Below are 24,183 nucleotides of genomic sequence, written 5' to 3' on the forward strand. Positions count from 1 at the left end.
GCGGTGTCGGATAACACATGCGCGTATGCAATGGACGTTTTGAGAAATGGAGATCGTGATTTATATTTAAAGATGTCATAAAGAAAGCCAGTGAGAATGTGATTGCTTTAAAGAAATGTCTATAGGAGTGATTCCAGAACAGTAGCGTATACATGTTAACTGTGAGGAATAAGCCTGAAATCAAAGTGAAATTGATGATTTACCTCCGTTTACCTTATGGAGGCAAAACGCATTCGGAAAAACATACTATATCAAACTTGCTTGGATGCATTATTTTTAATTTATATTACAACGGAGATCTATGAAAACACTGATATGCCTGGACTGAGAATAAGACACCAGGGTTGGGGTATCCCCCCTTTTTTCTGTTGTGTCTAATTTTTTTTCTAAGAAAATCTTAACGAAAACACAATCCTATTTTTGGGGACAGGTAACACATGCCTGCCCTTTTCTCTAATTTCCTATGAATTAAAAATCGTCGAACAATTTAAATGAAGAATCGTGCATAATCATATGAGGGGCCTACTTTAACCAAACTTCATAGAAACAATAAATTCGGGATCTTTTGGAATCATAGATGAAGCCAATAATCATACCCAACTATATCAGTCCTATTCAACCACCTGATTAGCCGAATTGAGCTTCGAACCAAAACGATAGATAACCAGTATAGAACTGCATTCGTATTTTGTATCACAATTATTTCAAGTTCAAAGGCATTTTTTTTACGAGTTGTATCATTGTTTGTTTATCATATCGCAAAAATATTTATACATTTGATAAAAATATTTGGTATTTGTTATTATAATTCCGTAAACATAGCAAGACATATTTATCAATCGATAGATGCAGATGGGTTTCTACTTAAGTCTGTATTGATTCCACAAATAAACAGCTCCGTGTAGTAACAAAATAAACTCAAACAGGTTACTGCAACACAATCAAATAGACTGTGATATAGTAACCAGACCGATAAAACGAAATACAGTATAGATAAATAATATGATGCATGGGCGTATTTGTGTTAAACGTTCAGTTACAAATATTACATACAAACACTTGGACAAAACCATTGGTGTGACATAGGAGGAAACTTGCAATCACTAGATCGACATGCTAGTCTGGGTTGGGTTTTTATTTGATTAATATTTTGTTGAGAATTTCAAATTACTGAGACATATTTTTATGATTCCTAAGTTCTTTTTTTTTTTATCTTGCTCCTAATCGCCACGTGTTTTGCACGTGCCTCAAAAATGGAATGAATAAGCAAACTCTAAAATCAAGATTAAGGCTTGTGTACGATCAATTGAGGAAAGGTATTGTCCGTCAAACGAAAGCTGCATTTTTATACAGCCTGCTTGACCAAAGGGTTCAGAGCATTGACCACGATAAAGATGGTAATTTAATCAGTTTCTAAACAGCTCGAGTTCGCACAAACGTAGCTGTCGAACAAGTTAAACATTGTTGAGAGCTGAATTCTAGACGTATATATATATATACATATTATTTCATATTTTTTTTGCATATACATATAATACATTTATCTTTTATCATATACGTGAGTTTACTAATAAACATTTTTTTCATTTTCATTTGTTTGACGAATAGTACTTCCCTTATTCGGTGAACGATGAACGCATTCAATAGCTTAACTCCATGAACTTTAAATATTTCTAGCAATGATTCACCATTCCACAGACATTGCACGTACTGTCTTTTCAGTTAGGTCGGCATTCTTATAATACAGGTTTATTTCTAGGTTCGACACTCAAAAATGTTTATACGGAAATGATAATATCTCGTTTGAAGGAAACAAAATATCTGTTTGTGATAATACACTTCATTTATTCATGTTATTCCATTAAATTATTCATTTTGATCATGACATTCTGATATAAACATAAAAGCATTTGTTGCTACTTTGAATATACTAATTGAAACAAGTGTTCATTCAATTTCCTTCAAGTTATTATGTTCATTGTAAATATTTTTCAATTGATTTATGTATAATGAAACTTATATATATATATCTCTAAACTACGGAAAACCATTCATTCTTTTGAATTTTTTTTTTTGTATATATATTTTTTTACTCGAAGCTTTCAATTTTCTTTCATTTTTTTGTTTTTGTAAATGATTTCAATAAAGTGGTCAACTAACGTATAAAAATTAAGTCGGACAGCTTTTCTTCAAATAGAAATGTTCTGCTAACCTTTTTTACTTGCTATTGAACTTTTTCAGTGGCAACCGACAAACAGTTGTCAGAAACCGGAGCTGCTTATAAAATTGAGCAAGGAAAAGGGGAATATGTCAAAGAGACAACAGAAGAGCAGACAGCAGCCGAAGGTCACTAATGGGTCTTCAACGAAGCGAGAAAAATCCCGCACTCGGAGGTAGTCCTCAGCTGGCCCATAAAAAAAGAAACTAAACAAAACGACAATGGTACACAAATTAACAAAGGACTACTAGCAGTTACTGACATGCCAGCACCAGACCTCAATTAAACTGATTGAAAGATTATGTCTTCATCATATGAAAATCAAGTACATCCATTCCCCTTAGGGTTTTAGTGTCATACCATCATAAAATATATGAGAAGAACATAACCCGTATCATGCCAACAACTGGTTTTAGAATAAATGAGGTTTATTTTTTATGCAAAGACCCTATGTATTAGTGAATCACCCTATGTATTAGTGAATCAATATAAATACCAAAATATGCAAACCTTACGATTTTTACTTCATTGTAACGTGGGTGTTAATATTGTAATATTATTATAGATTTGTCACTTGCGTTTTTCTATACTGTTTTGTTTTATTTTGACAGGGCCGTAACTAGGGTTCGAATTCAGGGGAGGCAGGGGTTTGGGGCCGCCGATTGATGCCCCTTAGAGAGAGGGGTTGGGGGCGCAGCCCCCCCCCCCCGCCGATTTTTTTTTTTCGCAGTTAAATGGCTAAAAATGACCCGTTTTCCTTCGATTTAATTACTTTAAGAAACATCAGTATTGCTTGAACCTGGAAGCATTTTTTATGCACAACAAAGTTGAACAAACTGAGATTGCTGTTCGGGGTAAGCCAAGGTTTCCGTCTTGAAGGCCGAACTTTAACCTATAATTATTAACATTAAATACATTGTGACCGCGGATTTTGTTCTCAATATGGCTAAAAATCGCCCGCCGTTTTCCTTCGATTTCCTTACTTAAAGAAACATCAGTATTGCTGGATCCTTGAAGCAATTTTTTATGCAAACAATTATTTTCTGTATTTTTAAAGATATTTTTGTTAGAATTCAAACTGGTATGTTAAAAAACATATAAAAAGCAAGATCATAGAAAGCAATTTTTTTTTTGTCGAGGACCTTGAATTTTAATATTGTTGAAAGCTGAACAGACATGTATATAACTACAACCAGGGACTTTCTAAACTAGTATATACTTAGTTTAGAAAGTCTCTACTTCAACAAATGGGAGTGTTTAACTACTTAGGCATTGACCATAATGTTCTCGTACGATCGGCCGGGAGACGTTAAAAAAAATGACACAACAGCTGATTCAGCCGGTAACGAATTTCCAATATCATAACAGATTCACAATACAAAGGGAATTTCCTCTGCTTAATGGAGCCCCTAAATAAATGTGAATAGTTAAGTTTAATTCAAAATTGTCGAAAGCAAAGTTTCATATGTGTTCTCGTACGAATACCGAATAACAGACGGACGGCCACACGAAAAATAAAATACTGAAACGGTTCACTTTCGGTAAAACACTGTTAAAACTGTAAACTTGTGTTGTTTATAATATAAATTCAAGTTCTTCATGTACATATTGTCAATATTTCATTTTATTACTTCAAAAAAAAATTTTGCTGTAGAAAATTCAAGGGAGGCGAATGTTGACAATAAGATAAGATAAGAATTTTATTACTCTAACCAAAGAACCCATAAAGGGCATCATTTTACAAAACAATATGATTGGAAAAAGCAAATTGATTTGATTTGATTTCTTTATAAAGTCGAGCGTTTGGTTTTGCCCCTTTTTGACGGCATTTCTCTTGGAGTTCGATATTTTTTTTAAAGGAGACATATTATATGCCAGAAATAGCTCGGTTTTGATAATCTATTCTATTCTAAACGATTCATTATCTATAATACTACATAATATACAATAAATTGTAAAATCGTTTTACGCTGAATCCCACAAACGTGGATTTCTAAGCCATTCTAACGCGGAAAAAAAAATTGGGTTAATATAAAAAATAGTAATTTTATGGATATGAATATATAGATCAGCTTGCTATTTGTAGATACACAGCTGCACTCACTTTGAATTGTATAATGTTGTCTAAAATTGTTTCTAAGTTTATCATCAATCAAATGAAATAATTCATTAACTTCCACGGAAAATTAAGCAATGATAGTGTTATCGAATACACAGATCTCACTGCAGAAATACAGAAACATATCAACTTATTTCATCATCAGGAACGACAGGACTGGGTAAACGTAGTTTTGGCATGCATCACAAAGATAAATATTGCAGCAGATGCACAATTCACGATGTAACGATCAGCGGATAGGAACATCAGACAATGAAACATTTGTATGCAAACGATCAAAAACAGAAAAAAAAGAATCAACGGTCGGTTTAATTCTATTACATGCCTTTATCAGTTTTTCAAGCAAAGCATGTTCTTACGCATGACTCGTACATGTAAATTGCTAATGAAATTCATATTTTATATTTCGATTGAGATTATAAGGGTATTACATAGTTCTCTGAATATTTCCTTATAATAGAATTCATTCATCTCATACATGTGTATTTAAAAGTCTCTTGAAGTTTTTGAGGGTAAAACATCGCATTTTGAAAGGAAGAAAAAATAAGTGTCTTATAGTTTAGAAAAGATTAGAGAGATAAAGTAGAAAGTGTTTATAACCCAACTAAATGTGTATCTATTCTATCTTTGTCGTATGCATAATACGATAATTTTAATATACCCGCAGATATATATCTTATCGCTAATTGTTACACTTGACTTGACAATTTACGTAACTTGAAAACTATAGACGAATGTGTCAAAGAGACAACAACCCGACCAAAGAGCAGAAAACAGCCGATGGCCATTAATGGGTGTTCAACGCAGCGATTAAAACACCAATCTGAAGACATGTGAACAAGTTCAGTAAAATGGACTAAACTGCAAAGCAAATAAATGAACTAAAATCAAAAAAAAAAAAACCAACATACAATGCCGTAGAGGCTCCTGATTTGAGACAGGCGCAATAAAAATATATTTCGTGTTGGAGTCTATTTAAATACACTCTCCGAAAATTCTGGGACTGATGACTATTCTTTTGAGTTTTTGTATTGGTCTTTCTAGTAACGTTGTCTCGAGTTAGATTACATGGACAGTATAATTTGACAGCTTGTACTTAATTCTATTAGTTTATCTCTGAGTGATTACTATAACTCAGATGAAGGATAGGATTTAATGAGATTACGATACTTACATGACTCTTGTGACTAGCGTAGCTATGATAAAAAATGTTTTATAAGGTTTTTACTTCACACATTTTGGTTGACTACATGGGGCATAAAACTATGGGCATATTTGGAATTCTCTCGTTCGGTTGTAAAACCATGGTGAAAATGGGACAGGATGTATAGATACGCAGCCATTTATTTTTCTGGTTTATATATATATATTTTTATCATATACGATTCATTGTGGTAATCTTTTATAATAACTTGAAGTCTGATACTAAAATTGAAAGTATATGCAACTTGATAGTGACGTAAAAGTAATATCTTCATTAGGAGGCATATCCACAAATAAAACAAAATTACTTACCTAGCTTTCACAGATGCTTCCCTTCGACTACTACTTTACGATGCAGTTGTAAAAATGATATGAACACCGACCTCTCGTTAAGGAATACCACACCTGCACTGTAGGAAATGATTACAGCTTACTCTTATATCTTAGATGTTATTTTTATATCTGATATTGATACACCGTAATTGAATATATCATATTTTCAGCATGTGCTATCGCAGTTAAAGAAATAGAGCAAATAGTATGCTATCTGTATTATCATGTGCAACTTTTCTTAAAGATAATCAAGCCTATGGAACGTTATATGATCTCGACCAAACGATGAAATTTGCACCCTATTTTTAAAATATGTAAGTGGTTCATCGACTGTAGACTTGCTATCTGTTCCTTCCTAAAAACAATTCTTTAGTTGTGCCCCTTTAACAATTTAACTGTTATAACTAAGAGATTACCATTATACTGACATCTTTAGAGAAAGGGCAATCGGTATACTGGCAGTTTTTGTCTTAATGAATATTTATTTTACTGTTTAGTCTGTTTGATACATATGACGTGGATATGTACCTACATGTAATGCTTATACATCCCGTCAATGCGTTATTGTTCTATGATGATTTTTGTATTCTTGTCTTTTATTTTCTAATGTTCTTAGTCTATATGTTTTTTTTTGTATGTTTTTTTCATACATATGACGTGGCTCTATTCTTATAACCCCGTCATTGTTCTATTGGGATATTATAAAACATTTGGTACTCTTGTCTTTCATTTTTTCTAATGTTCTTTGTCTGAATGCTTTTTTTGTGTTTCTTTCATACATATGACGTGGCTTTGTACTTATATATCCCGCCATTGTGTTATTGTGCTATGGTACATTTTTGTATTCTTATCTTATATTTTTGCTAATGTTGTTTGTCTATATGCATATTTTGCGCTTCTCTGGTACATATTTGTTTGTTATTATATAGATTAAGATCATAACAATATGTTGACTGCTGAACCCCTATTTTTGACATTTTTACCTATGTCTGTTTGTTTTGTTCACTCATCGTTTTCAATGGAATTTGATGCGACTGTTATACAAGCGTTCGTCGTATTGAAACAAAAAGTATACACACAAAACAAATTAACTGAGTTTGATTTTTATAATTTGATACGCCAGACGCGCATTTCGTCTACATAAGACTCATCAGTGACGCTCAGATCAAAATGGTTAGAAAGCCAATGGTATTGTTGACCAAAAATTCCAAAAAATTGTCCCAAATACGGTTAAGGAAATCTGGGATAAAAAAAAATCTTTAGTATTTCGATTCATTCATACTTTTGTCAACAGTAAATTTATAAATATAACCGTATAATTGTTATTCATGTCAACACCGAAGTGCTGACTACTGGGCTGGTGATACCCTCGGGGACGAAACGTCTACCAGCAGTGTCATCGACCCAGTGGTGTAAATAGTTGTCAAATTCAGACGCATATAATCAACAACATTTTACAATAATGCAATATAGGAATTCATTATACCTGATGTGACCAAGCTGCAAATGTTTAAAATGGAAGTAGTTGATATAAATATCTTAAGTCATAGTATTATTTTTTTATTATCAATTTACTTTTCTTTATGTTAGAAACACCACGTCCACGCTTATGTTTGATTTTTATCTGAACTTTATACGCATTCTTTAAGCCAGTACTTGTGAAAGGATCACATTGGAAATAAGCTGTATTGTTTTTTTTTGTTTTTTTTCTTTCAAATCAGTTATTACATAGATATAATAACCATAGCTATGGGTATTACATCTATGGTTATTATAACCAAAGTATCAAACATACTCATCAAAGATACCAGATCTATACTTTGGTACGCTGTCCGCGCGTTTCGTCCGTACAAGAAAAAATCAAATATTACGAAGTTGAACAGCCTTTATAACGAATATTCCCAAATGTTGTATGCGAAAACCGGCTATGGAAATTTATATTTTGGGTAGAAAAAAACCTTACCGTTTTAAATATTTCAACATTTTACAAATAAAACTATATTACTTAAAAAATCCATTTGTTTAAAGTACTGTTGTAGGGACGTCCCATTTAGAATTTTCCTCGGAGTTCGATATTTTTGTTATTTTACTTTCCACTATCATGAGACATCAAGTATCCTATATATATATAAAGATCCTCTATTTCAGTAACTCTCATAGCCCTTAGCAATATTGCATCATATAATGCATGGCTTCAATCGTGAGTTATTTAGCATCTTATAAAGTTCTGTGTTAAATACTGTCTACAGTTATGAGTCATCTAGCATCAGATGAATAAAGACAACAGTAGTATACCGCTGTTCAATAGTCATAAATCGAATAATCGAAAACAAATCCGAGTCACAAATCAGCACCGAGGGAAACACATAAAATATAAGAGGAAAACAATGGACCAACAGAAACACTGAACTGCTACAAAACCAAACGTCAACATTCATGTATAGAAACTGACTCTAGCACCATGCAAACATGTCTTTTATATTAGGACTGTCTGGAATCCTGAGAAATCTAGTTTCAGTCTGTTAAAAGATATCTGGTATTAAGTATAAGATGTCCTCCGTTTCCACATGTATTGTATACAATTCTGTCACATGTTATATCAAAATAATATCTGAAATATCTGCAATATTTTTATACAATATGGGATGTGTCAGTTTTGTGTAAAGCAAGAAAAAATAAATTATGTTTTATATAATAAAGAATTGTGTGCTTAAACAAAAGTAAAATCACAAAAATAATGAATTTCGAAGAAAATTCAAAAAGGAAAATCCCAGATATATATGACCTTAGCCGTACAACTTTTGGAATTTGGGGTCATCAATGCTCTTCAATTTTGTACTTGTTTGGCTTTTTAACTTTTTGATCTGAGCGTCACTGGTGAGTCTTATGAAGACAAAACGGTCGTCTGGGGTATCAAATTATAAACCTGGTACCTTTGATAACAATTGGCTTGATTTTGTATTATATTTGTATTACATATAGTTAGTTTAAGTGTATACTTTTTGTTTCAATAGGACGAACGTTTATAATTTAAGATCTTATGAGCATGATTCAGAAAAAAGTTAAATCCCCAAAATACTGAACGCCGAGGAAAATTAAAAAAGGAAAGTCCATAATGACATGGCATTATCAAAAGCGCAATCACATCAAACGAATGGATAATAGTTATCAAAGGTAATAGGATTTTAAAAACTGTCATATTCCTGACTTGGTACAGGCATTTTCTTATGTAGAAAATGGCGTATTAAACCTGGTTTTATAGCTAGCTAAACCCCTCACTTGTATGACAGTCGCATCAAATTCCATTGACACAATGTGTGAACAAAACAAACAGACATAATAAGTAGAAATGTCAAAAATAGGAGTACAACAGTCAACATTGTGTTATCATCTTAATCACTATAAAAACAAACAAATGTAACAAAGAAGCATAAAAAAGGCATACATCGAACCCAATAACCTCATTTTGCTTTTTATTATACAATTTCAATTTATCTATGTAAAATCCACCCATAAAGGATTGTAACAATGGGACAGACACATAGTTGCACTCCACAGTTAGAAAATGAAAGTAAAATTGAACCACTAAATGTTTAATAAACTTGTATTCCTGTCTTTCTATCACATTAACCTAAATGTTTGTGTCATACATATGCATATGTATGTAATCAGTATCTTCCATAGATTTGATTTTCTAAAGTTAAAATGGTTAAATATAATTCCTTTATTGTTTATCCATGGCAACATTCTGCATTTATGTACCATAAAATATTTCAAAAAGGGAGGGGAAAATGTCACATATTCCCCCAAAATTTAGTTTAAACTAGAATTTCAATGCCTTTGAGTGATACATTTTCTGTTACTGTTCACATAAATCTACAAAGAGATAAAATAAAAAGTGGGTGTATTTCGCCTAATTTTTTCGTAAAATATAGTAGAAAAATATGAACTAATTTTACAAAAGGGTGGTAAAATGATTTTTTGAGAACTTTTTTTAATTGTGTATTCACTTCATGATAAAAGACCTAAAAGCACTAGTGGCCTTAGGTTTTTAAAAATAGCGAAAAAAGTAAACGGTCATGATACACATTCAAATCAATTTCTAAATAGTAAAATGAAAGTACTTCAGTTAACTGTGAATGTAGAACTTTTTGTAGTGTTTATAGAAGGTGGTGAAAATTCTAAAAAGGCTATTATTATCCCTTATGGGCCAGGAAATACTACCGTGCCACCTAAACAGCCTATATTACATACATTACATAATCTTGATATTAATATACATCCACTAGGAAGGCTATTTTAATCTGCAGCTATTCAACATTGAATTTTATTGCACACTATCTCTCATATTTGAAAAATCCACATGGGTCAAAATGCGGAACTACCCACCTTACTGTGGAGTGCTACCTATATTTAGATTAACATTAACTCTGACATAGAATCGCGCGTTTAACGTCACACAGGTAAATATAAAATAATTTTGTCGTTAAAGAAGACGGGATGTCTAAGTACAGAGTGACGTCAAATAGATATCACAAAAAACAGACTTAACACTAAAAGTAATATTAACAAAGACAAACAAAAGACTACTTATACATTTTACTAAGATGATAAACAACGTCAGTGCGCATAATCTATACTTCAAGACCATCAAGAAATGGGTACTGTATGGTCTGAGGACACGTTTGAATACAATACACTATGAGTTTTGATAATGTGTATATTAATGTTAGAGGAAACGTTTTTATATCAAAAACAACGTGTGCTTGTACTGTGTGCAGTATATGGTCAGATGACACGGTTTAATATTATACTAGATATGTCGCTATAAGGCACAATACTCAAAACTAAACTAGGCCTGTTTCACACGTTACGAAAGTGAAGCCTCGGTTTTTTATATTGTCCAAAAACGAAAAATGATAATTTATTGTTAAACATCATGTGCAAAGACAGGGAAAATGTACAGGTTGTACATAATACTGTGCACAGGACATATACATGTATATGAAAATTCATTAGACTATTTTCGAGTTCGTTGCATTGCCGTCAAAAGACGGGTTAAGAGAACATCGTTCGTGCGTTTAGGGACCTCCTCACTTCCTTCTCGTGTTGAAATAGCAAATGATGATATATTGCACGAATTATAAGGCTTATTAAAGTTTTATAATATATAATCAGCACTGCCGTCATCAGGAAATTGTGATTAAGTACTAACGGGACAAGCATGATTACTAGTTTATCCCGCATATTGACGACTACGAAGACTCTTGATGAACTGTAATACAGTGCAGGGATAATGCGGTCCACTCTTTCCGGTAAAAGTCGTCGTAAAGGCGATCATAAGTTTTATCGATGATGGACATATTAACTCGAACGTGGTCTTTTGTCTGCACTGTATTGAAACAGAGGTCAGATATATTGCAGTATTATCTCATTATTTTTGTTCTTATGGTCTATCATATCTTACGAACTTGACCATTAAAAAGCTGTGCGTAATAATATCAGCTTTGTTTTTATGATCATTAATGGATTCCTATGAGTATTAATTCTCTCGAGTAAATTATTTGTTATCAGAAAGCATTCGTTTTTGGTGTTTTTAATTTATGTTAATACTCCTGTTTATACTTGAATTTTTGATTCTATAATATTACCAGTTAGCGAAATTGCGCTTTTTAAAAATTTGTGGACTCCTAAATGATTCTAAATGTATATTTTATATATGTTTTCAATTCATTATGCATTGAAACTTTAGTCTCAGATTGACCAGTATATGTGTTGTATTTCATCTTTAATTTCACAGAACGAATATAGAGAGGGAGGGTTAATGATGATTATTTCCAGCAACTTTTAAAACAAATAAGTCTTTGAATCGACTACACCCAGTTGACATAGCTTGAAGAAATTGAAACATGTGATATAAAAAAAAAGAAATACATTTGAATTGTATTTCCTTATTATTTCTGTAGACAATTGTTTATCGATTGTTTTTTTTCTTATTTAGTCATGGCGTTTATCTGTCTATTTTCGACATCTATGGTTGAATGTCCGTCTATTATCTTTTGCCTTTCTTTTGGTCCAACTTATTTACTCCATATCCTGCCCTTTTAAATATTAGATATTATGTACACTTTATGAAACACATATTGGTATCGGGATGTTTTTATCTTACATAAAATTCGATATTAAACTACTTTTATGCAATCAATAATCAAAATTCAAATCACGGTTAAATGCCTTTCTCATACTTACTGAATAAAACATCGCATATCTAGGTCATGCTCTGTTTTGCCACTATAGAAGCAAAGAAGTTAACTCTGATAAACTATAATGAACTCTTCGCCTAATCTTAAATTCTAATATGACGTGCTTCTTTGGCTTTGTGAGCAAATCCATGCTCCCAATCCAATAAAATGTGTTTGCACTTCTTCAGGATAACGAATTTTATCAAATTATCATGCACTTAATAAATTTCCTTAACTTTAAAACACTTCCAAACTCTCAAATGGTGCACATGATGTTACTATTCATTTATAATGACTGTAATGTGTTGCATTCCGAAATTGACATATTTGACCTAGATACGACAACCATTTATGCTGGCTGTTCAAAAACTCCTCCCTCTGAAAAATCACAGTACCAGCCGTTTGCCTCTTTACAAACAAAAAAGGGAGGTTGATGGAAGAGCCTACACAAACACAAGATTTTACACTTATACTTACCGGACATAGAAATTACCTTAATTGTCCCAATCAGAATCGAAATGATAGATATCGCTCGGGCAAAATTAATCACGAATATAATGCCTACCCATGTTAAAACAGAAATAAATTATAGGTTGCATCAATTATTTCTGAAGTCTTTTTGGTTTATATCGCTGTTAACATTTCCATGGCTTACACATTTTTAGATTAATAATTTCGTGATGAAAGTAAACAAGGAAAAACTTTCAGACGAGCAAAGTTAATTACTATTTATTTTCATTTACTGACTTTTCCAAGTCTGGAATGTGATAGTTGTTTTTCATTCATTTTGGTGTGTTTGAACTTTTGATATTGACATTTGTTAAGGGATATCAGTGTTGGAATTTCTTTGGAGTGAGGTATTTTGTTATTTAACGTTTTACAAATACTGGTACGATAACTCTAACGTTGTGTTCTTTGTCCCCGAGTATGTCATAGGCTCAGTAGTCAGGTACTTGCATGATTTACAACATACATTTCTAAATCGTCCAGTTGATAAACAAAGTCATTAATAAGAAACCAAATTTCCAATTCCCTCAGGTAAAGTTTGCCTAAAATGGATACGGTCTTTTTCGGTAATTTTGATCAAATACCTCCTAACGTTTCTACATACTTAATATCCGTGAGCTACACATATTAGGTTTGATGTTCCGAAAAAGCAATTCTGACACTAGATTATTGTCATGTACCCACAACTAATGAAGATGACTATACTATACTACTTCCAGTATTTATATATGCTGTCGTACTCTGATTCGATTACTTAATTCTTTAAAGCAAACAATCGATTTATAAGCACCCATTTACAAGATTTCAGTGAAAGGAGTACTCTTTACGCTATTTATGGGTCAATGGTTGTATTATTATGATCAAAAACAATACACGGTATTTTACATTTAATTATTTTCCAGTTTATAGTTCTTTTATGTCTGCCTAATATAATGATTGTGTTTAGTAAAAGTTGTAATTCAAACATTTGCTTTTATTCATTTCCGTGATGCATGCTTCCATACGATAGAAAATGTAATTAACCGAAATCACAGAACTAGATACAAAGCTTTCCATCCGCGAGGCATGCTTTCATAGAATATGGATTACAATTATATGAAATCGCGAAGCAATGTGTATAGAATTCACCATCCACGCTATATACCTAGTTCGAGTAATTATCAGCTTAGAACTTCAGGAAAGTTTAGAAGAAATGTACAATGGAATAATTCGTCACTTGAGAAAGTGTTCGACAGAACCTACAAAGATCACAGAACACATTACATGAACAAACCAGAAGTGAACGATAAAGAAGACATTTCATTTATAACAGCGAGTGAACAACTTAGACGAGATTTTTCAGATAAACCATATACATCATTTTCTTTTGAAAATGACAGACCACATGGACAGGTTTTATTACGAGATGAAAGTATTGACAATCGTGGAAATTTTGGTTCGAAGGTTGAGTTTAAGCCTGATTTCAAACTAACGCAGAAAAAAATAAATCATGCACCAGGAGTAGATAACTACAGAACGACAACACATTCTCACGATCAGGGAGAAAGATTTAATTACAATCCAATAGGGGCTTATCCAACCCAACTTATACAATATGAAGCAGAGGATAAACTCCAATATCCGTTTCAATATAGTCAGAGAGAAAATGACAATACATACGATGTGGATAGGATTCCAACTTCTTATGTGAACGAAACTCATAGTTGTCAAAATAGTCCTTCCAAAGGTTCCATTGGCACAAATGTGAACCATATTCAAGAAAACAAGCGTTGTTATAGGAGCACAGAAACTGATGAAACCGATTTTGAAATGCCAAAGTGGGCGAAAGACTTACTGTCAAGAAAATCTTCATTTACTCAACGATTTCAACAAGTAGGTGAATATTTACAATACCATATATGAATAAGGTGATTTTAGGTAAACCATTGTCGTTTTCAGAAGTATATTAATGTGTTTTCTTTGAATAATATTGTTCAAAGAAATTATGAAATATCACGATTTCACTGATTAATACATTGTAATAACTATTTGACATAATTTTTTAAAAATTGAGAGAGACGGGTCAATATGAAATAAGCATTTTGACCAAATGGTGTTTTTGGCTCTTAACTTATTCAAATACCTGTTGTAAGTCAAGAGCCTCATCTTCTTTTATTCGTAAATTTACACAGTAATCAATTAGAAAAACATTTTTTTTAAGACAAGACGAAATGATCACAGTGTGGTAAATATAAACTGTAGTATGTACCTCTTGCTACTTATAATCAATAATATCTTTTATAATCTTAAAGTGTGTGTAATACATTCTGAATTAATCAAATTAGTTAATTTCCTATTTTTTGCATTCCAGGTAAAAGAATCAATACAGAAATGGTCTTTACGAATACGAAGCAATAGGCCATCGCGGACATATTCACCACGTGATCAGGTATAACTCCTGCTTTCATTTTCATTATACTTTTATAGAATGAATGTAACAAATCTATAATCAAAAATCTAAAACCATAAAATTGAAATCCAAAGATGTCTAAATACTTGAATAGTTAAGAATCTATATGACAAAACATGACATATAAAGAATAGCCAAATCAAATTGAGGTCAACATTGTGTGAGGGACTTGGAACAAAAGTATCATAATAATGAAAGTTTATTCACGGAAAAGTTGTGTAATTTATCAAGACCGAAGCACTGGTTACTTAGCTGATGATATATAGATTCCATTACTGCAACACGTGTTACGATATTTTCCCACTCGAGACAGTTAAATTTTAACATTTAAAGCGCGAGGCTTGCCGATTTTTTTTTTAAATAATCAGAACTGTTGAGAGTGAAGAAATATCGTAATACATAAAATATAGGGTTGAATCTTTTTCTTTAATGATTTTAATTATTCCTTTTTAAAGATTTGCAGAAAGTTATGTTCTTATACGCGACGACGTCATCAAGCTTGGTCACCTTTTTCAGAACGTCATAAAAAGGAACTTCAGATCAAATCAAGAAAAATTTAACGTCATATTTAAATTTCGACCAATCAACCATTTGGTGAAAACAGGGTTTTCCCTGATGAGGAGAAATAATTTTTCTCGCTACGCTGAAAAAATGTGAAAGTTAGCACAAAAATTAAAGAAATGGTATTAACCTCCACCACAGTTGTATTAACTATCTAATAGGAAATGAAAATAAAACTTGATAAATGCTGTGCTTGCGAAACGCTTCATTTGAAGGCCACCTTTATCAGATGACATAGAAATAGCTACGGGGCGCCGATTGTCTTTCAAAACTATGTGCTACAGACTTGTTTTGTGAGAACTTCAATTTTGTGATGACAAAATTCATTTGTGTAGACAAAATTAATTTTTGTCATGACAAAATTAATTTTTGTCATGACAAAATTCATTTTTGTAGACAAAATTCATATTTGTCATGACAAAAGTCAATTTTGTCTAAAAGGTATGCAAATATTAACATATTAACATATTTGCATACAAAATTGACTTTTGTTACCTGATATGGAAATTAAATCACAAAAGTCAATTGTGTGAGGTAAGATTCAATTTTGTGAGACAAAATTGACTTTTGTGAGACAAAATTAACTTTTGTGAGACAAAATTGACTTTCGTGAGACAAAATTGATTTTTGTGAGACAAAATTCAATTATGTGAGACAAAATTCAATTTTGTCAATTTTGTTGAGACAAAAGTCAATTTTGTCAATTTTGTTGAGACAAAAGTCAATTCTGTCAATTTTGTTGAGACCAGAATCAATTTTGTTGAGACAAAAGTCAATTTTGTTAATTTTGTTGAGACAAAAGTCAATTTTGTTAATTTTGTTGAGACAAAAGTCAATTTTGTTGAGACAAAAGTCAATTTTGTTGAGACAAAAGTCAATTTTGTTGAGACAAAAGTCAATTTTGTTAATTTTGTTGAGACAAAAGTCAATTTTGTTAATTTTGTTGAGACAAAAGTCAATTTTGTTAATTTTGTTGAGACAAAAGTCAATTTTGTTGAGACAAAGGTCAATTTTGTTGAGACAAAAGTCAATTTTGTGACGACAAAATTCATTTTTGTGACGACAAAATTCAATTTTTGTGACGACAAAATTCAATTTTGTAACAACAAAATTGACTTTTATGAGACAAAATTGACTTTCGTGGGACAAAATTGACTTTCGTGAGACAAAAATCAATTTTGTTGAGATTTTGTCAATTTTGTTGAGACAAAAGTCAATTTTGTCAATTTTGTTGAGACAAAAGTCAATTTTGTTAATTTTGTTGAGACAAAAGTCAATTTTGTTGAGACAAAAGTCAATTTTGTTGAGACAAAAGTCAATTTTGTGACGACAAAATTCATTTTTGTGACGACAAAATTCAATTTTGTAACAACAAAATTGACTTTTATGAGACAAAATTGACTTTCGTGAGACAAAATTGACTTTCGTGAGACAAAAATCAATTTTGTTGATACAAAATTCAATTTTGTCAATTTTGTTGAGACAAAAGTCAATTTGGTCAATTTTGTTGAGACAAAAGTCAATTTTGTCAATTTTGTTGAGACAAAAGTCAATTTTGTCAATTTTGTTGAGACAAAAGTCAATTTTGTCAATTTTGTTGAGACAAAATTCGTTTTTGTCAATTTTGTGTAACAAAAGTCGATTTTTTATGCAAATTAGTTCACAGAAACCAAACTAAACTAATTTGAATACAAAATTGACTTTTGTCGCCCAATTTTCAAATTAGGTAACAAAATTCAAGTCTGTGTAACAAAAATGAATTTTGTCATGACAAAAGTGACTTTTGTCCGCTGATAGATAATTTTGTATGACAAAATTTTAAATTTGTAGTATGATACAAATTTTGTTAAACTGAACTTATTTTTGTTGAACAAAAGTCACTTTTGTCCGTACAAAATTGAATTTTGAGTACAAAACCACAAGAGTCCCATTCGGCGCCCCGTAATAGCCACACACATCTTTTGAAGTATTAAAAAGCAAATGAAGGAGTTAAGATATACAGTTTTTAATTAAAAGTCTTTCTCCGGTCTTTTGGTGGTATATGTATTTATCTGCAAACATATTGATTTTATTGTTTAAGACACCTTCAAGGACTATACCTGATGGTACCCAGATAAATATATCAAGGTCAAATTTAGCTGACAAAGAAGATCAAGGAACACACCAAAGAAACAAGACAAATAATGTAGTAATGTGTATTTTAGGACTATTCCTGATAGTTGTAGCAGTTTTCCCCGTTATAAGTGTCATCTATATATGTAAGTATGCGTTTAAGTAGTAGTATAATATAATTGGGATAGTCATCGTTAACTATGTTAGTTTATAGCCAGCTGAAATATTTTGCATATGACATCGATCAAAAGTGCGATGCAACAGCTGTTGTATTTTTTTTTTCTCGCTAAGGAACATCACTCTTAATACCGATTGCTTATTGTCATCTTCGAAGAATTATTCCTTTTGAAGTATCTCTATTTTAAATGTCATTCTAATAAATTAGCGAAAAAAATTGTAAAAAATCAGTGAAGGAACGAAAAATATGTGTTTTAATTTTCAATGAGATCTATTCGTCATACCCTCAATGATGTAAATAAGTCAAGCTCACAAACAATGATGAGCAAAACCAATAACGTATAGCAATCTGTAAAATGCTCTTTCATACTAGTATCTTAATAGTGTGAAAAGTGGAAAACTAACAACCTTAATGAAGTAATTGACATTGTAAATTTGGAGAAGGTTCACGAAGGGTTAAAATTGGCCCTGATTTTTTTGTTTTTTTGTTTTTTAAATTGGGGCAAAAAATTACAAATGTCACATAGAAATACTTGTGATAATTCTACTAAGACAAAAATATTTTTTCTGTCACTTTCCTTTACTATTTATGGAGCAATGACCCCTTAAATGAGCATAATTTGTATTAAAAGGTCAATTTTGGTACTTTTTGTCCATAATTTTAATTGTTTTTGGCATAATTAACCTTGGCCTCCATCTACGATCCAAAATGTTTTTATATTGATGAAATCTATATCAAAATTGGAATCTTTCGGTTACAACACATTCTGGATCGTAGGTGGCGGCCAAGGTGTTTCAAAAGCTTTTAGGTCTGAAAAATGCACAAAATCATCATATTTTGACAAAATGTCCAAAATGGGCTTACTTTGGCGAATATCTTGTAGTCTTATGAAAAGAACTGATATATTTAGCATTTATACTTTTGAAATAGACCCATTTACGAACCAAATTGAGACCTTTTTGGTGTTTTATGATAAAGTTGATATTTTGTGCCATTAGTGAACCTTGTCCTTTGTAAAAAACGAACACAACATATTGCTGGGTTCAACAGGATTATGAATGCTAAACTATCCCTTCTAACCTGTACAGTGGTTTAACAGCAAAGCATAAGAGCATATTTATAAAGCAACTGAAAAATTTAGATTACTGCAAGGAGTAGCAGTATTTATGTTAAGTTATACATATAAACATTGATAATAAATCAAATATGATCGTTACGGACAATATTTATAGATTATCGTTGGTTATCTCAACGAGATTGATTTTCTCGCTTGATCCGGTCACGGCGAAAGCGAGAAAAGCAATCGAGTTGAGATGACCAATGATAATCTGTTTATCGCTATTTTACCTTTGACAACGTTGTCAATTTCATGTTAATTTCATTAGCAACGCAACGCCACGCTCCTTAGTTTCTAGCGATAATTTTCCATCTCAAGCGAGTAGCATGATATGAAAAATTATCACAAAAAAAGATCAAAGGACAAATGCACAAAATAGCGATAATAAATGATAATACTATATTGTAAAAAAGTATATTCTATAAGCTGTATTGCTTCTGAATAAAGTATTATTATTATCATATGATAAAAGAAGTAGTATACTACTGATGATACAACTGCATATGTTACATACTATGAATTTCTATTGATCTTTCAGATACAGACAAGTCAGATTACGGTAAGATACCTGATGGAACCTATATGAAATAGCATGTATATTTTACATACACTATTCAATAATGCATATAAATGAAACAAAATTGATATGTTTCTACGACAAAAAGCGTACTCGTACTTGTGTGACATCAGCCTTTTTAATTATTTGCATCGAGAAATGACTTTATTGAACAATATAGAACAATATAGAATAAATCATTAAAAAAATACAGCTCATAAAACGTTCGTGAATAAAGCCAGTAATTAAATCGATATTCATTTCGCAAAATAAAATTTTCGGATTCTGCATCTCTCTATAGCCTTCTATATGCACGTTCTACCTAATTACTAATGATCAACTTGAAGCAACCATCGATATTATAGTGTCGTCAATATAATACTTACATGAAGCAACCAAGTTGAAAATTGTAAATTGTCAAATACATTATCATCGTTTAATTTTGATCCACACAGAACTTTAATTGCAGTCTTTTTTTATTCACTTCTTCTCACAGACAGTATAGTAAGAACAATTGTGGACGTCAAATTAAATAATGATAGCTTTAGGATGCATTACTTCATTCAAGTATTATGTCCGAAAGATGTGATAGAATGTCTAAAGATGAAAATTGATATCAAGATAAAAAAATCTGTCACTTTCAGTTTATCTAAGATGGAAAAATATTTTGTTTCCAATGCAATTTAGCAGAAACATTGATGACAATGAAAAAAGTATTTACAAAAAAATACCGATCTCCATGGTAAATTAAAAAAAAGGGGTATATATAGATGTGGTATGATTACCATTGAGACAACTATTCACACGAGACCAAATGACAAAGACATTAACAACTATAGGTCTATATTACTATGTCGAAAATAAACCGAGGAAATGATGTGTTAATTCTGGTTAGTAGCTAACTAAACCTCTCACTTTTATGATAGTTGCGTAAAGTTATATTGACAAAAGCAGATGAGCATACCAAAACAGACATGATAAATAATTTTCTAACGATTAATTTAATTAGTGTTTGTTTTGTTTGCAGTAACGATTCAAATCAAGATGAGTTTTAATAGCTCGGTGTCCCAAAGTTTTGATACAGATGCTTTTAATCTCAGTATTTGTCAAGAGGTAATTTACGATTATATATTACACTAGCTGCCAAATTAATGTTCACCGATTTGACTCAAATTCTAATATTTTATTTATAACAATGTAAAACATTTGTCCAAACTATCAAAAGTATATAAAAAAAAAAAAACAATTTACCGGACATGGTCTCAATAAGATGTAGCTTCGTTTCGTGTGAATTTTAGCCAAGACGCCATCTAACTAACTATCGAGTTGGCCTTCTATGACCATATAAGCAATGTAAACATAAGCTTAGATATAAATAGATTGAGTTACTCGTGCAATTGGATTTTTATAGGTCTGTTAAATTTTGTATTATAGATTAAAAAAAGTGAGTTTATCGTCGTTTTTACCTTTATAAGATTTTTTTTTTTTGTGGATCGAATCAGTCAATCAAATTATTTACCTTTGTTTCACTTTCAAGTTTGACATTCTTTTTCTTTAAATAACCGTACATGGACAATGCATGCGTTATTCTACATCTTTCTACGGGGTTAAATTGGAGTTCATATATACGGATTTAATGAGGTCGAATTATTCACTTGAAATATACTGTATACATATAATGACTGATTATCCTTTCAGTGCAAATACTCTGTGTACAAATATTCGATTATTTTCAGATGAATTTGGCTTTTATAGCGGAGGACTCTTTCTTTGGCTGTAATGACACACGTTTTATGTAAGTAATAAAAGTAAATCACAAAAATACTTAACTCCGAGAAAAAATTAAAAGTCCTTAATCAATTGGCAAAAATCAAAAGCTCAAAAACATCAAACGAATGGATAACAACTGACTGGTACAGGCATTTTCCTCTATAGAAAATGGTGGACTGAAACTGGTTTTATAGCTAGCTAGCTACCTGTTACTTGTTTGTCAGTCGCATCAAATTCAAATATGTTCATACAAATTTATTAAGATTTTGAAGTTTACAAACAAGTATTTTACGTTGAAGAATATTGATTCAGAAAATAATTTTCGATGCAATAACAGGAATATATTTCCAAATGCATTGGATATTTTTTCAAATTTATATCTCCTTTTTTTTTAAAAAAAACCAACCATTGTTAACACTTTACAAAAATGAAAAAAAAAAATGCATTTAATCTGTTTTTGTTAATTTTCGTTTCTCATAGATATATCTACTTGACTATTAAGCTCCTATCACTTGACTGGGAAGAAAAAACTTAGTGCAAATTACGATATAAATTAAATATGTACATCTATAATTTACAGTTGAAATAGTATATTTAATAAAAAATGAGTTTGTCGAAAAAGTAAAATCACAACTACGAGGAAAATTCAAACGGAAAGACTCGAATCAAATGGCAAAATCTGAAGCTCAAACGAATGGATAACAACAGTCATTTTCCTACGCAGCAGTTGCGCATGGAAATCTTCACAAAGTTTTCAGTACGTACACATATATCATTTAGATATTGGAAGATGTGATATAAGTGCCTATGAGACAACTCTCCATCCAAGTAACAATTTATAAAAGTGAACCATAATAGGTCAAGATACAGCCTTCACACGGAGCCTTGGGTCCAAAAAATTACTAGTGTAAAACCATTCAAACGGGAAAACCAACGGTCTAACCTATATAAAAAAAAGAGAAACGAGAAACACTTATGAACATCAGGTTCCTGACTTAGGACAGGTGCAAACAATTTCAGCGGGATTAAACGGTTTAATGGTACCTAATAGTTATCAAAGGTACCAGGATTATAATTTAGTACGCCAGACGCGCGTTTCGTCTACATAAGACTCATCAGTGACGCTCATATCAAAATATTTATAAAGCCAAATAAGTACAAAGTTGAAGAGCATTGAGAATCCAAAATTCCAAAAAGTTGTGCCAAATACGGCTAAGGTAATCTATGCTTGGGATAAGAAAATCCTTAGTTTTTCGAAAAATTCAAACTTTTGTAAACGGTAAATTTATAAAAATGACCACATTATTGATATTCATGTCAACACCGAAGTGTTGACTACTGGGCTGGTGATACCCTCGGGGACGAATCGTCCACCAGCAGTGGCATCGACCCAGTGGTGTAAATAGTTATCAAAGGTACCAGGATTATAATTTAGTACGCCAGACGCGCGTTTCATCTACATAAGACTCATCAGTGACGCTCATATCAAAATATTTATAAAGCCAAATAAGTACAAAGTTGAAGAGCATTGAGAATCCAAAATTCCAAAAAGTTGTGCCAAATACGGCTAAGGTAATCTATGCCTAGGATTAGAAAATCCTTAGTTTTTCGAAAAATTCAAACTTTTGTAAACGGTAAATTTATAAAAATGACCACATTATTGATATTCATGTCAACACCGAAGTGTTGACTACTGGGCTGGTGATACCCTCGGGGACGAATCGTCCACCAGCATTCTCCTTTTTCTGAAACAATAGTATAACATCACAACATTTCTACATAATATCAGACTTGTGTATGTATGATTATATCAATAGATGTGCTACTTTTTTGTAGATTTACTTTGTTGGAAACAGATTTACTGTTAGTTTTTAAAACCGGCAATTTTCCAGGCGATAAAATTATAGTTAATACAGTAAACATTCATTTGATGGCGAGATTTGTAGATTCAAGTTTATACTATATACCGGATTCATTAACAATAGTAAAATATGAATTTATAAAGAAACGATTACTAGGTAGTCTTAGATTTATAAGGACTTCCAAATGAATGAAGAAAATGCGATCTTTTTGTACGAAGATGAACTAATAGGTTTTATAAATAAATGAAATTTGAGGTTCAAATAAAATCTGACATACATGAAGTGTAAAGACTTAGTATCAAAAGCACTGGAATCAAATATAGCATAAAATCATTATGTGACGCATATGTGTATGTTTTTTATATACAAAACATGGACTTTCTTATTATAGTCTGCAGTAGTTTGAATAATATCACTTATAAAATTATGTTTATTACTTAAATTAAGTTGGTTGAATTTCAGCAGTATAATTTTCAAATATAATTTTCGAGGAAATGTAATCTGTATTAGGATACTTAATGATGATAAAAAATAGTGTTCTTATGTTATTGACAATGAATAGTAGTATACCGTTCATAAATTCATAAATCGATTGACAAAAAAACAAATCCGGATTGCCAAACTACAACTTATGGAAACACAGCAAATATAAGAGGAGAACAACGACACAACAGAAACACAACACTAAAATGTAAATATACATACCAAGGCGATTAACATATACAGGTTTAGTGCAAAACTTTAAACATGCTGGAGACCGACCTGCTTTTTCTGCAATAATTTACATTTACCAAAATGTCATCATCCAAGCAAATTTGTGTTTGCTACATCTATCAAAATAACACTAGGACATGAGCACATACTTTTCAGCATCATAACCATATATTCTTTGTTTATGGATTTTTCTCCAAACGATATCGAAACCAGAAAAGGTTTTTAACCGGATTTTTGTGACA

The 24,183-nt window shown here is 31.5% G+C and overlaps 2 protein-coding genes across 3 annotated transcripts in view; one reads left to right on the forward strand and one right to left on the reverse strand.

Annotated features, from left to right (window-relative positions):
- The window catches only part of LOC143066995 (uncharacterized), a 31,132-nt gene extending 25,178 nt beyond the window's left edge, over window positions 1–5,954 (reverse strand). The window contains exon 1 of the mRNA XM_076239915.1: window positions 5,853–5,954. The gene's annotated coding sequence lies outside the window, so the exon portion shown is untranslated. The remainder of the gene's footprint in view (window positions 1–5,852) is intronic.
- A 7,597-nt stretch (window positions 5,955–13,551) lies between these two features.
- Window positions 13,552–23,570, forward strand: LOC143066975 (uncharacterized). 2 transcript variants are annotated; one of them, XM_076239865.1, is made up of 7 exons: window positions 13,555–14,494; window positions 14,973–15,050; window positions 17,713–17,890; window positions 19,578–19,598; window positions 20,623–20,708; window positions 21,332–21,390; window positions 23,202–23,570. In XM_076239865.1, the coding sequence occupies exons 1-7, from the start codon at window positions 13,703–13,705 to the stop codon at window positions 23,413–23,415; spliced, it is 1,428 nt and encodes a 475-aa protein (XP_076095980.1). In that variant the 5' UTR covers window positions 13,555–13,702; the 3' UTR covers window positions 23,416–23,570. The 2 variants fall into 2 exon arrangements, with proteins under 2 accessions (XP_076095981.1, XP_076095980.1); XM_076239866.1 differs by lacking the exon at window positions 20,623–20,708 and having other exon boundaries at window positions 13,552–14,494; window positions 23,202–23,341.
- The last annotated feature ends 613 nt before the right edge of the window (window positions 23,571–24,183 follow it).

The sequence above is a fragment of the Mytilus galloprovincialis genome, chromosome 3 (assembly GCF_965363235.1).
Source record: "Mytilus galloprovincialis chromosome 3, xbMytGall1.hap1.1, whole genome shotgun sequence".
Classification (NCBI taxonomy): Eukaryota; Metazoa; Mollusca; class Bivalvia; order Mytilida; family Mytilidae; genus Mytilus; species Mytilus galloprovincialis.

Excerpts from the sequence above, each read along its gene's own strand:
- LOC143066975 (XM_076239865.1), top strand. The coding sequence starts at position 13,703 with ATGGATTACAATTATATGAAATCGCGAAGCAATGTGTATAGAATTCAC. Across the intron at positions 19,599-20,622 it reads TACAGACAAGTCAGATTACG|TAACGATTCAAATCAAGATG; the intron begins GTAAGATACCTG and ends TTTTGTTTGCAG. Across the intron at positions 21,391-23,201 it reads TGTAATGACACACGTTTTAT|ATTTACTTTGTTGGAAACAG; the intron begins GTAAGTAATAAA and ends ACTTTTTTGTAG.